Source organism: Haematobia irritans, chromosome 4 (assembly GCF_050003625.1).
Source record: "Haematobia irritans isolate KBUSLIRL chromosome 4, ASM5000362v1, whole genome shotgun sequence".
NCBI lineage: Eukaryota > Metazoa > Arthropoda > Insecta > Diptera > Muscidae > Haematobia > Haematobia irritans.
The window spans coordinates 136622969-136638101 of NC_134400.1; the positions used below are offsets into that span (position 1 = coordinate 136622969).

General features: G+C 34.4%; 1 protein-coding gene across 1 annotated transcript; it reads right to left on the reverse strand.

Annotated features, from left to right (window-relative positions):
- Positions 1 to 63: 63 nt before the first annotated feature.
- On the reverse strand, positions 64 to 5347 carry LOC142235776 (uncharacterized). The gene is made up of 5 exons (XM_075307035.1): positions 4303 to 5347; positions 4072 to 4251; positions 644 to 3991; positions 224 to 588; positions 64 to 156 (listed from the first exon to the last, which is right to left on the reverse strand). Exons 1-5 carry the CDS (start codon positions 5345 to 5347, stop codon positions 64 to 66), a joined length of 5031 nt encoding a protein of 1676 aa, XP_075163150.1.
- Positions 5348 to 15133: the final 9786 nt, after the last annotated feature.

A 15133-nucleotide genomic window follows, 5' to 3' on the forward strand; every position in this document is an offset into this window, starting at 1 on the left:
GGACATATGGCAAAGTGGAATACTGATGAAATTTGAAAATGTTTGTTGATGATGAAGATGAAATCATGTATTTGCAGTTGATGTGATGATGATATAATTGATGCTGGCGGTATGACACGAAATGATTTTGTGATTATCAGTTGATATGATTGTTAGCTGGAAGAAAAGATATTTTAGAAATAGGTCTTTTTAAGATTTTGTTTTTAGTAGAAACTGATACAACCCTTGTTCTACCATCTCCTCCAGGATGGATTTCTTTAATTCGGCCAAGTAGCCACTGTCCCGGTCCAATACGTTCATCAGCAACCAATACTAAGTCTCCGACTTTAGCATTTTCACTTTGCTTTAGCCATTTGGGACGCGATTGGAGACGGTTGAGGTACTCACTATGCCAGCGTTTCCAAAAATGTTGCTTGATTTTTTCAATGCATTTCCATCTAGTCAGCCGGTTTATATTGACGTCAAGCAAAGTCTCATCTTGAATGCAATTTGTGGGCTCGCCAATCAGAAAATGAGCTGGGGTAAGTGCATCGAAGTCAGCTGGGTCCGGTGATAGTGGACATAGTGGCCTGGAGTTCAGGATACTTTCTATTTGACACAACAATGTGGACAATTCTTCAAAACTAAGAAGTCTGTCATGTACCACTCGTATTTAAATGATATTTGACAGACTTTACGCCAGCTTCCCATAATCCTCCAAAATTAGGAGAAGCTGGCGGAATAAAATGCCATGTCGTACCATCAATACTTAGCGCATGTCGTAGCTCTTCTGGTAAAGATTTCTGTGACCTATTGTGGAGCACCTGTAGTTCCTTTGATGCTCCTACGAAGTTGGTACCACAGTCCGAGTATATATCGGTGCAGGCACCTCGACGTGACACAAATCTTTTAAACGCAGCCAGAAAAGCGCTAGTGCTCAAATCTGAAACTGCTTCCAAATGAAGGGCTTTCGTAACCATGCAAACAAACAGGCAAATATACCCTTTTGTAACAACAGCAGATCTGATAGTGGAAATTTTTAACATAATGGGGCCTGCAAAGTCCACCCCACTGTGTTTGAAAGGTCTAGTGGCGTTCAAACGAACAGAAGGCAAATTACCCATTATTTGTTGAGCCGTTTTCGCAGATTGTCGGAAGCACCTCATACATTTGTGGATAATTGACTTTGCCAACTGGTTACCAGATAAGATCCAGTACCTGCGGTTAACATATGACATTGTCAATGTAATTCCACCATGTAGAGTTTTTTCGTGCGAATCCGTTATTATTAGTCTAGACAGGGGGTTATTTTTCGACAAAATAATGGGGTGCTTAATATCATAGTCAAAACTAGAGTTTTGCAGCCTGCCACCTACCCGTATTAGACCATATGTATCGAGAAAGGGCATGAGTTTCAGTAGTGAACTACTCCTAATGGGACGATTTTTTAAAAGCTGGTCAATTTCTATAGGAAAATCAACTTTTTGAGCAACTTTCAAAATTCTGTAAAGTGTATCATTTATCTCAGTGGACGTTAAAACTCCTGTGCGCCTTGCATCAGGCTTTCTACAATTATATATGAATCGATAGCATAATGACAAGCTACGAATCAAATTGTTAAATTTCGAGTATCTCAAAAAAATCTCAGGATAGGTTTTTTCGTTCAAAGCATGAGTCGAAATTTTCGTTCTCTGCTCCTCCGTAGTATTGAATTGAGGTAAATTACGAGGCCACGAATCCGTGGATTCCCTCAAAAATCTTGGGCCAAACCACCAAGTGTCATTATTCAAAAGTTCCGTGCCAGAAATTCCCCGTGACGCACAGTCAGCGGGATTAAGCGACGTCGGTACATACCTCCATTGAAAAGGGTCGCTAAGTCTTTGAATGTCCGCTACTCTATTCGCCACATAAACTGCCCAATGGGACGGAGACTTTCTGATCCAGCTCAAAACTGTTGAGCTATCACTCCAAAAGTAAGTGGTCTCTATAGGTAAATTCTTTAGTGACTCTTTAACATTTTGAACCAATAATGCTAAAAGCTTAGCAGCACATAGTTCGAGACGTGGTATCGAAACTGTCTTAACTGGTGCAACTTTCGATTTTGCCTGCAAAATAGAAACTCGAATACCACCTGGAGTCAAAATTCGTGCATAAACTACTGCCGCATATGCCACAGAGGAAGCATCACAAAAACAATGGAGCTCCACGACAGAATTTGGAGACCAGCCAATCCACCTTGGGACTTTGAGGTTTGATAAATCCTTTAGTGAAGATCGATGATTTATCCAATCCCTCTCAATATCAGTTGGAATCTTAGAATCCCAATCAATGCTATCCTCCCAGAGCCTCTTGAATATAGTCTTCGAGACAACTGTAGACGGAGTCAATAGCCCCAGAGGGTCGTAAATTCTTGCCGACTCTGAAAGGATAGATCTTTTCGAGAAAGATTCTCGCTCATCAAAGTTAACCCTGATCGAAAATGTGTCATCGCTTGTATTCCATTGAATACCTAGCGTTTTGACAACATTGTTGTTTCGATCGAAATCAATGGAAATCGATGGGTCCCTGCAATCAAAGGGTATTGCAGAAAGAAGCTCTTGCGAATTCGTAACCCATTTCCGTAAATTGCAGCCACCCTTATTTAAAAGGGCACACAAATCCTTTTGTAATTTACTTGCTTCTGAGAGATTATCAGACCCGGAAATAATGTCATCAACATATGACTCTGACATTAAAACCTCAGCAGCGCTTGGAAAATGGGATCTGTAATCCTCAGCAAGTTTTTGTAAAACACGAATAGCCAAATATGGTGCACTGGTGGTACCATAAGTGACTGTATTCAACTCGAAAATTGAAATATCTTCAAAAGGATTTGCTCGCCATAATATCTGCTGATATTTTCGATGTTCTGGATGAACATCGATTTGGCGGAACATCTTTTCTATGTCTGCTCCAAAGGCAATCCTATGTCTCCGCCATTTTGTTAAAATGGATGAGATATCATTCTGAAGAGCAGGTCCAGCGGCAAGTTCCTCATTGAGTGACTTGTGGCCTTGGCTATGACTACTGCCATCAAACACCACGCGGAGTTTGGTAGTAGTACTCTGCTCCTTGAAAATACCATGATGCGGTAAAAAATATGAGTCCCGACGGACATGATCAGGATAATGACCAATTCTAGTCATATGACCTAATGACTCGTATTCACTCATAAAGTTTTTATAACTTTGAGCGAATTCTGGTCTTCTGGAAAATGAAATTTCCAATTGACGCAACCGTCTAAATGCATTCAAAATATTGTTTTGAATTTCTGGACTTGAACCATCAGATAGAATGGATTTAAATGGCAATTTCACCATATATCGTCCAGTTTCAGTCTGATTTGTGGTGTCAACAAAATAAGATTCACAAGCCAATTCCTCATTTGACATGTCTCCATCGGAGCATATTTCCTCCTGTTCCCAGAAAGAACGTAATATGGCGTCCAAATTGACGTGATGTATATGAAGCCTATGGGTAGATAAGCTTCTATCCGATCCAGAAAATACCCAACCGAAGTGAGTATTTTGGAAAAACATACCATTATGTATGAAAGACTGGGACGGAATTTTCACCTCGAAACACACATCTGAACCTAGAATCAAATCAATGGGATCAGAATCATAAAAACGCGGATCCGCCAAATCATCCTCACTGATGTCAGGCATAGAAATGCTCTTTGCACAGGCATCAGGCGTATACGATGATAACTTGGTAAGGACTAGCGCAGTACATGAAAGTACTGATATGTTTCTCCTCGAAAACAATTCAATGTCCACCATAAATTTAGAGACGCTCCCACTACCATCACCTATGCCCACAACAGTGCAGTGAGATTTGGTCCTCTTAAGGCCCATCAGCTGTACCGCCGATTCGGAAATCAAACATCCCTGAGAGCCGGGATCTAAAAGGGCCCTTAAAGGAAATGTGCCACGATTCGTGCAAACATGCAATCGTATCGTGTACAACAACACTGATCGAATTACATTCGCGTTATGTGTCGTAAATCGATTGGAAGGATTGGTGTCAGAATTCGAAGTAGATGAAACCAACGGTTCCGCTGAAAAACCTGTCCCGATAAACCATCAGCATGTAAAACAGAGTGGTGCTTTTGTTTGCAAATAACGCAACGAAAGGGTGAACCACAATTGTTTTGGTCATGTCCAACCGAAAGACAATTGCGGCAAATTGATTTATCGGACAGAAATTCATTTCTGCCATGCACAGATAATGCTAAAAATTTATAGCATTTTGAAATAGAATGGGACTTTCCGCAATAAATACACTCAGTCGGAGTCTGTTTCGAAATTTTTCCAGTGTGACAAGAAGTCTTTTTGAACGAGTTAGAATTCTTTGTGGATTTCGAAAATTTCGAGTGAGACTTCGAAGTTGATGAGGAGGAAAACTCATTTCCCAATGACTCCAAAGTACGGAATGTTCTATCAAGAAATGTAAATAATTCACTACGTGAAGGCAAATTGGTACTCGATTTCAAAGAATTTTCCCATTCTTTCCTTGTCTGCAAATCAAGTTTTTGCACCAACAAATGAACAAGAATGGGATCCCAATTGGAAGTGTCTATGTCTAAATTCCCCAAAGAGGAAAGACATTCCCTGGCGAAATCTAGCAAAACCCTAATTGACTGGCAACCCCCATCGGATTTCGGTATATTAAAAAGTTTGGAAACTAGATTCCCAACAAGCATTCTCCTGTTATGGTATCTAGATTCCAAAACTTCCCATGCCGAGTCATAATTAGCTTCAGTGACCGGGATGGTCTTAATAAGGTTAGCGGCTTCGCCCGAAAGTGTTCCCTTCAAATAATAAAATTTCTGAACCCTATTTAGCGATCCATTGTTGTGGACCAAGGAACAATACATGTCGCGAAATGGTACCCATTCAACGTATTCTCCAGAAAACTTCGGTAAATTAATTTTTGGCAAACGTGAATCAGAAATAAAAGCGGCATCAGTACGATTACTAGGGGCAACAAAAGTGCTCGCCAATGGAGAATTAGTTATCGAATTTTCCGGTAAAGCGTCAATAATTCGACCTTTAAATTCCAAATATTTTTCCGTAAAATCGAAATAAACATCTTCCTTCATATAAGGAACATCGTCCACGTCTAGCGACGTATCGCGAATTACACTCACAATTTTATCATGTTGGTCCTCAAATTTATTGAAAATTTCGTCAACTCGTTGTGCTAAAGTGTTCAAATAACCATGAGTTTTCTCGCTTTTTGCTTTCTTTTCAAATCGTTTTGCATATTTCACAAGCAATTGCAATGTGTCCCTTTGATTAATTATTAAAACTTCGAGCGAACTCATAATTATTTATTTAACGTGCACAAATTTTCCAATAAATTCACTTGGTCACACAACAAATTTTCACCAAATAAGCCTACACGTGTTGAAATCCTAGCCAATGAGTTATGAAATAGAAAAAATGGAACGAGGTTCCCGGGTTTCGGCACCAAATAATTATGTCAAAGAATTTTCGTTTTTCAGAAAAATAAAACCGATAAAAAACTTTCAATTCCCAATACACATTCAAAGAAAAATTTCATCAAAATTCAATGAATTTTGGTCACAAATTTATTTTATTCATGTATATACATGTAGGTATATACATATGTTCAAGAACAAATTTGCTGAAATGAAAAGAACAGAAATTGTTAGTTTGTAAAGCTACTTAGCGCTGCTGGTTGTTGTCTCGTCCACTGCCAAAAACAGAGAGAGTGAATTGAAGCAAACAATGTTGGATGAAACCATGTTGCAAAAATTTAAATTGAGTCAAAACTCTGCGAACCGCTATAAAAATATTGGAATATGAAAAAAATATTGAAACATTAATCTACAAAGCAACAACAATTTAAGCGCAAGTCCATTCAATGCATGCAAACATTGTTCGTATACAAGAATGCACTGAGAGCAACAATGTTCGATCAAACCGTTTGATCGAACCTGGCAGCAACTGAGCAAACATTGTAGCTTTCAAACAAAACAATTGCATTTGTTCCAGCAAACATATGTATATATATTAATCAGTATGTTAATATGTCATTCAAATTTTACATATATATAAATATATTAATAAGTGTGTTAATATGTAATTCAAGTTGGATATATATATTAATCTGTATGTTAATGAAATAGTGAAGAAATGTAAATGTACTTTTTTATGAATTAAAAGAAATGGAAAATAACAAAAATATATTGATTTTTAACTTAAATAAAATAAAAAATATAAATAAATGTAAAATATAAGATGCGTTGGTGGTTTCACTGTATTTCCACCAACATGGGCAAAAGAAGTTTTTCATATAAAAATTTCAATTTTTTTAGGTTTTGGGTGGATTTTTCAATTTTTTGAGGGTGGTCACGAATTAAAGTCCTTTTCGCTCTAGGACGCATATTTAAGGAGATATGGGCAAAAGAAGTTTTTCATATAAAAATTTAAATTTTTTTAGGTTTTGGGTGGATTTTTCAATTTTTTGGGGGTGGTCACGAATTAAAGTCCTTTTCGCTCTAGGACGCTTAGTTTAGGAGATATGGGCAAAAGAAGTTTTTCATATAAAAATTTCAATTTTTTTAGGTTTTGGGTGGATTTTTCAATTTTTTGAGGGTGGTCACGAATTAAAGTCCTTTTCGCTCTAGGACGCTTAGTTTAGGAGATATGGGCAAAAGAAGTTTTTCATATAAAAATTAAAATTTTTTTTAGGTTTTGGGTGGATTTTTCAATTTTTTGAGGGTGGTCATGAATTAAAGTACTTTTCGCTCTAGGACGCTTAGTTTAGGAGATATGGACAAAAGAAGTTTTTCATATAAAAATTTCAATTTTTTTAGGTTTTGGGTGGATTTTTCAATTTTTTGAGGGTGGTGAAAGTCCTTTTCGCTCTAGGACGCTTAGTTTAGGAGATATGGGCAAAAGAAGTTTTTCATATAAAAATTTCAATTTTTTTTAGGTTTTGGGTGGATTTTTCAATTTTTTTGGGGGTGGTCATGAATTAAAGTCCTTTTCGCTCTAGGACGCATATTTAAGGAGATATGGGCAAAAGAAGTTTTTCATATAAAAATTTAATTTTTTTAGGTTTTGGGTGGATTTTTCATTTTTTTGGGGGTGGTCACGATTTAAAGTCCTTTTCGCTCTAGGACGCTTAGTTTAGGAGATATGGACAAAAGAAGGTTTTCATATAAAAATTTCAATTTTTTTAGGTTTTGGGTGGATTTTTCAATTTTTTGAGGGTGGTCACGAATTAAAGTCCTTTTCGCTCTAGGACGCATATTTAAGGAGATATGGACAAAAGAAGTTTTTCATATAAAAATTTCAATTTTTTTAGGTTTTTGGTGGATTTTTCAATTTTTTGGGGGTGGTCACGAATTAAAGTCCTTTTCGCTCTAGGACGCATATTTAAGGAGATATGGGCAACAGAAGTTTTTCATATAAAAATTTCAATTTTTTTTTAGGTTTTGGGTGGATTTTTTAATTTTTTGAGGGTGGTCACGAATTAAAGTCCTTTTCGCTCTAGGGCGCATATTTAAGGAGATATGGGAAAAGAAGTTTTTCATATAAAAATTTCAATTTTTTTAGGTTTTGGGTGGATTTTTCAATTTTTTGAAGGTGGTCATGAATTAAAGTCCTTTTCGCTCTAGGACGCTTAGTTTAGGAGATATGGGCAAAAGAAGTTTTTCATATAAAAATTTAAATTTTTTTAGGTTTTGGGTGGATTTTTCAATTTTTTGAGGGTGGTCATGAATTAAAGTCCTTTTCGCTCTAGGACGCTTAGTTTAGGAGATATGGGCAAAAGAAGTTTTTCATATAAAAATTTAAATTTTTTTAGGTTTTGGGTGGATTTTTCAATTTTTTGGGGGTGGTCACGAATTAAAGTCCTTTTCGCTCTAGGACGCTTAGTTTAGGAGATATGGGCAAAAGAAGTTTTTCATATAAAAATTTCAATTTTTTTAGGTTTTGGGTGGATTTTTCAATTTTTTGAGGATGGTCATGAATTAAAGTCCTTTTCGCTCTAGGACGCATATTTAAGGAGATATGGGCAAAAGAAGTTTTTCATATAAAAATTTCAATTTTTTTAGGTTTTGGGTGGATTTTTCAATTTTTTGGGGGTGGTCACGAATTAAAGTCCTTTTCGCTCTAGGACGCTTAGTTTAGGAGATATGGGCAAAAGAAGTTTTTCATATAAAAATTTCAATTTTTTTAGGTTTTGGGTGGATTTTTCAATTTTTGAGGGTGGTCACGAATTAAAGTCCTTTTTGCTCTTGGACGCATATTTAAGGAGATATGGGCAAAAGAAGTTTTTCATATAAAAATTTCAATTTTTTTAGGTTTTGGGTGGATTTTTCAGGTTTTGGGTGGATTTTTCAATTTTTTGAGGGTGGTCACGAATTAAAGTCCTTTTCGCTCTAGGACGCATATTTAAGGAGATATGGGCAAAAGAAGTTTTTCATATAAAAATTTCAATTTTTTTAGGTTTTGGGTGGATTTTTCAATTTTTTGAGGGTGGTCACGAATTAAAGCCCTTTTCGCTCTAGGACGCTTAGTTTAGGAGATATGGGCAAAAGAAGTTTTTCATATAAAAATTTCAATTTTTTTAGGTTTTGGGTGGATTTTTCAATTTTTTGGGGGTGGTCACGAATTAAAGTCCTTTTCGCTCTAGGACGCGTAGTTTAGGAGATATGGGCAAAAGAAGTTTTTCATATAAAAATTTCAATTTTTTTAGGTTTTGGGTGGATTTTTCAATTTTTTGGGGGTGGTCACGAATTAAAGTCCTTTTCGCTCTAGGACGCATATTTAAGGAGATATGGGCAAAAGAAGTTTTTCATATAAAAATTTCAATTTTTTTAGGTTTTGGGTGGATTTTTCAATTTTTTGAGGGTGGTCACGAATTAAAGCCCTTTTCGCTTCAAATAATAAAATTTCTGAACCCTATTTAGCGATCCATTGTTGTGGACCAAGGAACAATACATGTCGCGAAATGGTACCCATTCTACGTATTCTCCAGAAAACTTCGGTAAATTAATTTTTGGCAAACGTGAATCAGAAATAAAAGCGGCATCAGTACGATTACTAGGGGCAACAAAAGTGCTCGCCAATGGAGAATTAGTTATCGAATTTTCCGGTAAAGCGTCAATAATTCGACCTTTAAATTCCAAATATTTTTCCGTAAAATCGAAATAAACATCTTCCTTCATATAAGGAACATCGTCCACGTCTAGCGACGTATCGCGAATTACACTCACAATTTTATCATGTTGGTCCTCAAATTTATTGAAAATTTCGTCAACTCGTTGTGCTAAAGTGTTCAAATAACCATGAGTTTTCTCGCTTTTTGCTTTCTTTTCAAATCGTTTTGCATATTTCACAAGCAATTGCAATGTGTCCCTTTGATTAATTATTAAAACTTCGAGCGAACTCATAATTATTTATTTAACGTGCACAAATTTTCCAATAAATTCACTTGGTCACACAACAAATTTTCACCAAATAAGCCTACACGTGTTGAAATCCTAGCCAATGAGTTATGAAATAGAAAAAATGGAACGAGGTTCCCGGGTTTCGGCACCAAATAATTATGTCAAAGAATTTTCGTTTTTCAGAAAAATAAAACCGATAAAAAACTTTCAATTCCCAATACACATTCAAAGAAAAATTTCATCAAAATTCAATGAATTTTGGTCACAAATTTATTTTATTCATGTATATACATGTAGGTATATACATATGTTCAAGAACAAATTTGCTGAAATGAAAAGAACAGAAATTGTTAGTTTGTAAAGCTACTTAGCGCTGCTGGTTGTTGTCTCGTCCACTGCCAAAAACAGAGAGAGTGAATTGAAGCAAACAATGTTGGATGAAACCATGTTGCAAAAATTTAAATTGAGTCAAAACTCTGCGAACCGCTATAAAAATATTGGAATATGAAAAAAATATTGAAACATTAATCTACAAAGCAAAAACAATTTAAGCGCAAGTCCATTCAATGCATGCAAACATTGTTCGTATACAAGAATGCACTGAGAGCAACAATGTTCGATCAAACCGTTTGATCGAACCTGGCAGCAACTGAGCAAACATTGTAGCTTTCAAACAAAACAATTGCATTTGTTCCAGCAAACATATGTATATATATTAATCAGTATGTTAATATGTCATTCAAATTTTACATATATATAAATATATTAATAAGTGTGTTAATATGTAATTCAAGTTGGATATATATATTAATCTGTATGTTAATGAAATAGTGAAGAAATGTAAATGTACTTTTTTATGAATTAAAAGAAATGGAAAATAACAAAAATATATTGATTTTTAACTTAAATAAAATAAAAAATATAAATAAATGTAAAATATAAGATGCGTTGGTGGTTTCACTGTATTTCCACCAACATGGGCAAAAGAAGTTTTTCATATAAAAATTTCAATTTTTTTAGGTTTTGGGTGGATTTTTCAATTTTTTGAGGGTGGTCACGAATTAAAGTCCTTTTCGCTCTAGAACGCATATTTAAGGAGATATGGGCAAAAGAAGTTTTTGATATAAAAATTTAAATTTTTTTAGGTTTTGGGTGGATTTTTCAATTTTTTGGGGGTGGTCACGAATTAAAGTCCTTTTCGCTCTAGGACGCTTAGTTTAGGAGATATGGGCAAAAGAAGTTTTTCATATAAAAATTTCAATTTTTTTAGGTTTTGGGTGGATTTTTCAATTTTTTGAGGGTGGTCACGAATTAAAGTCCTTTTCGCTCTAGGACGCTTAGTTTAGGAGATATGGGCAAAAGAAGTTTTTCATATAAAAATTAAAATTTTTTTTAGGTTTTGGGTGGATTTTTCAATTTTTTGAGGGTGGTCATGAATTAAAGTACTTTTCGCTCTAGGACGCTTAGTTTAGGAGATATGGACAAAAGAAGTTTTTCATATAAAAATTTCAATTTTTTTAGGTTTTGGGTGGATTTTTCAATTTTTTGAGGGTGGTGAAAGTCCTTTTCGCTCTAGGACGCTTAGTTTAGGAGATATGGGCAAAAGAAGTTTTTCATATAAAAATTTCAATTTTTTTTAGGTTTTGGGTGGATTTTTCAATTTTTTTGGGGGTGGTCATGAATTAAAGTCCTTTTCGCTCTAGGACGCATATTTAAGGAGATATGGGCAAAAGAAGTTTTTCATATAAAAATTTAATTTTTTTAGGTTTTGGGTGGATTTTTCATTTTTTTGGGGGTGGTCACGATTTAAAGTCCTTTTCGCTCTAGGACGCTTAGTTTAGGAGATATGGACAAAAGAAGGTTTTCATATAAAAATTTCAATTTTTTTAGGTTTTGGGTGGATTTTTCAATTTTTTGAGGGTGGTCACGAATTAAAGTCCTTTTCGCTCTAGGACGCATATTTAAGGAGATATGGACAAAAGAAGTTTTTCATATAAAAATTTCAATTTTTTTAGGTTTTTGGTGGATTTTTCAATTTTTTGGGGGTGGTCACGAATTAAAGTCCTTTTCGCTCTAGGACGCATATTTAAGGAGATATGGGCAACAGAAGTTTTTCATATAAAAATTTCAATTTTTTTTTAGGTTTTGGGTGGATTTTTTAATTTTTTGAGGGTGGTCACGAATTAAAGTCCTTTTCGCTCTAGGGCGCATATTTAAGGAGATATGGGAAAAGAAGTTTTTCATATAAAAATTTCAATTTTTTTAGGTTTTGGGTGGATTTTTCAATTTTTTGAAGGTGGTCATGAATTAAAGTCCTTTTCGCTCTAGGACGCTTAGTTTAGGAGATATGGGCAAAAGAAGTTTTTCATATAAAAATTTAAATTTTTTTAGGTTTTGGGTGGATTTTTCAATTTTTTGAGGGTGGTCATGAATTAAAGTCCTTTTCGCTCTAGGACGCTTAGTTTAGGAGATATGGGCAAAAGAAGTTTTTCATATAAAAATTTAAATTTTTTTAGGTTTTGGGTGGATTTTTCAATTTTTTGGGGGTGGTCACGAATTAAAGTCCTTTTCGCTCTAGGACGCTTAGTTTAGGAGATATGGGCAAAAGAAGTTTTTCATATAAAAATTTCAATTTTTTTAGGTTTTGGGTGGATTTTTCAATTTTTTGAGGATGGTCATGAATTAAAGTCCTTTTCGCTCTAGGACGCATATTTAAGGAGATATGGGCAAAAGAAGTTTTTCATATAAAAATTTCAATTTTTTTAGGTTTTGGGTGGATTTTTCAATTTTTTGGGGGTGGTCACGAATTAAAGTCCTTTTCGCTCTAGGACGCTTAGTTTAGGAGATATGGGCAAAAGAAGTTTTTCATATAAAAATTTCAATTTTTTTAGGTTTTGGGTGGATTTTTCAATTTTTGAGGGTGGTCACGAATTAAAGTCCTTTTTGCTCTTGGACGCATATTTAAGGAGATATGGGCAAAAGAAGTTTTTCATATAAAAATTTCAATTTTTTTAGGTTTTGGGTGGATTTTTCAGGTTTTGGGTGGATTTTTCAATTTTTTGAGGGTGGTCACGAATTAAAGTCCTTTTCGCTCTAGGACGCATATTTAAGGAGATATGGGCAAAAGAAGTTTTTCATATAAAAATTTCAATTTTTTTAGGTTTTGGGTGGATTTTTCAATTTTTTGAGGGTGGTCACGAATTAAAGCCCTTTTCGCTCTAGGACGCTTAGTTTAGGAGATATGGGCAAAAGAAGTTTTTCATATAAAAATTTCAATTTTTTTAGGTTTTGGGTGGATTTTTCAATTTTTTGGGGGTGGTCACGAATTAAAGTCCTTTTCGCTCTAGGACGCGTAGTTTAGGAGATATGGGCAAAAGAAGTTTTTCATATAAAAATTTCAATTTTTTTAGGTTTTGGGTGGATTTTTCAATTTTTTGGGGGTGGTCACGAATTAAAGTCCTTTTCGCTCTAGGACGCATATTTAAGGAGATATGGGCAAAAGAAGTTTTTCATATAAAAATTTCAATTTTTTTAGGTTTTGGGTGGATTTTTCAATTTTTTGAGGGTGGTCACGAATTAAAGCCCTTTTCGCTTCAAATAATAAAATTTCTGAACCCTATTTAGCGATCCATTGTTGTGGACCAAGGAACAATACATGTCGCGAAATGGTACCCATTCTACGTATTCTCCAGAAAACTTCGGTAAATTAATTTTTGGCAAACGTGAATCAGAAATAAAAGCGGCATCAGTACGATTACTAGGGGCAACAAAAGTGCTCGCCAATGGAGAATTAGTTATCGAATTTTCCGGTAAAGCGTCAATAATTCGACCTTTAAATTCCAAATATTTTTCCGTAAAATCGAAATAAACATCTTCCTTCATATAAGGAACATCGTCCACGTCTAGCGACGTATCGCGAATTACACTCACAATTTTATCATGTTGGTCCTCAAATTTATTGAAAATTTCGTCAACTCGTTGTGCTAAAGTGTTCAAATAACCATGAGTTTTCTCGCTTTTTGCTTTCTTTTCAAATCGTTTTGCATATTTCACAAGCAATTGCAATGTGTCCCTTTGATTAATTATTAAAACTTCGAGCGAACTCATAATTATTTATTTAACGTGCACAAATTTTCCAATAAATTCACTTGGTCACACAACAAATTTTCACCAAATAAGCCTACACGTGTTGAAATCCTAGCCAATGAGTTATGAAATAGAAAAAATGGAACGAGGTTCCCGGGTTTCGGCACCAAATAATTATGTCAAAGAATTTTCGTTTTTCAGAAAAATAAAACCGATAAAAAACTTTCAATTCCCAATACACATTCAAAGAAAAATTTCATCAAAATTCAATGAATTTTGGTCACAAATTTATTTTATTCATGTATATACATGTAGGTATATACATATGTTCAAGAACAAATTTGCTGAAATGAAAAGAACAGAAATTGTTAGTTTGTAAAGCTACTTAGCGCTGCTGGTTGTTGTCTCGTCCACTGCCAAAAACAGAGAGAGTGAATTGAAGCAAACAATGTTGGATGAAACCATGTTGCAAAAATTTAAATTGAGTCAAAACTCTGCGAACCGCTATAAAAATATTGGAATATGAAAAAAATATTGAAACATTAATCTACAAAGCAACAACAATTTAAGCGCAAGTCCATTCAATGCATGCAAACATTGTTCGTATACAAGAATGCACTGAGAGCAACAATGTTCGATCAAACCGTTTGATCGAACCTGGCAGCAACTGAGCAAACATTGTAGCTTTCAAACAAAACAATTGCATTTGTTCCAGCAAACATATGTATATATATTAATCAGTATGTTAATATGTCATTCAAATTTTACATATATATAAATATATTAATAAGTGTGTTAATATGTAATTCAAGTTGGATATATATATTAATCTGTATGTTAATGAAATAGTGAAGAAATGTAAATGTACTTTTTTATGAATTAAAAGAAATGGAAAATAACAAAAATATATTGATTTTTAACTTAAATAAAATAAAAAATATAAATAAATGTAAAATATAAGATGCGTTGGTGGTTTCACTGTATTTCCACCAACATGGGCAAAAGAAGTTTTTCATATAAAAATTTCAATTTTTTTAGGTTTTGGGTGGATTTTTCAATTTTTTGAGGGTGGTCACGAATTAAAGTCCTTTTCGCTCTAGAACGCATATTTAAGGAGATATGGGCAAAAGAAGTTTTTCATATAAAAATTTAAATTTTTTTAGGTTTTGGGTGGATTTTTCAATTTTTTGGGGGTGGTCACGAATTAAAGTCCTTTTCGCTCTAGGACGCTTAGTTTAGGAGATATGGGCAAAAGAAGTTTTTCATATAAAAATTTCAATTTTTTTAGGTTTTGGGTGGATTTTTCAATTTTTTGAGGGTGGTCACGAATTAAAGTCCTTTTCGCTCTAGGACGCTTAGTTTAGGAGATATGGGCAAAAGAAGTTTTTCATATAAAAATTTCAATTTTTTTTAGGTTTTGGGTGGATTTTTCAATTTTTTTGGGGGTGGTCATGAATTAAAGTCCTTTTCGCTCTAGGACGCATATTTAAGGAGATATGGGCAAAAGAAGTTTTTCATATAAAAATTTAATTTTTTTAGGTTTTGGGTGGATTTTTCATTTTTTTGGGGGTGGTCACGATTTAAAGTCCTTTTCGCTCT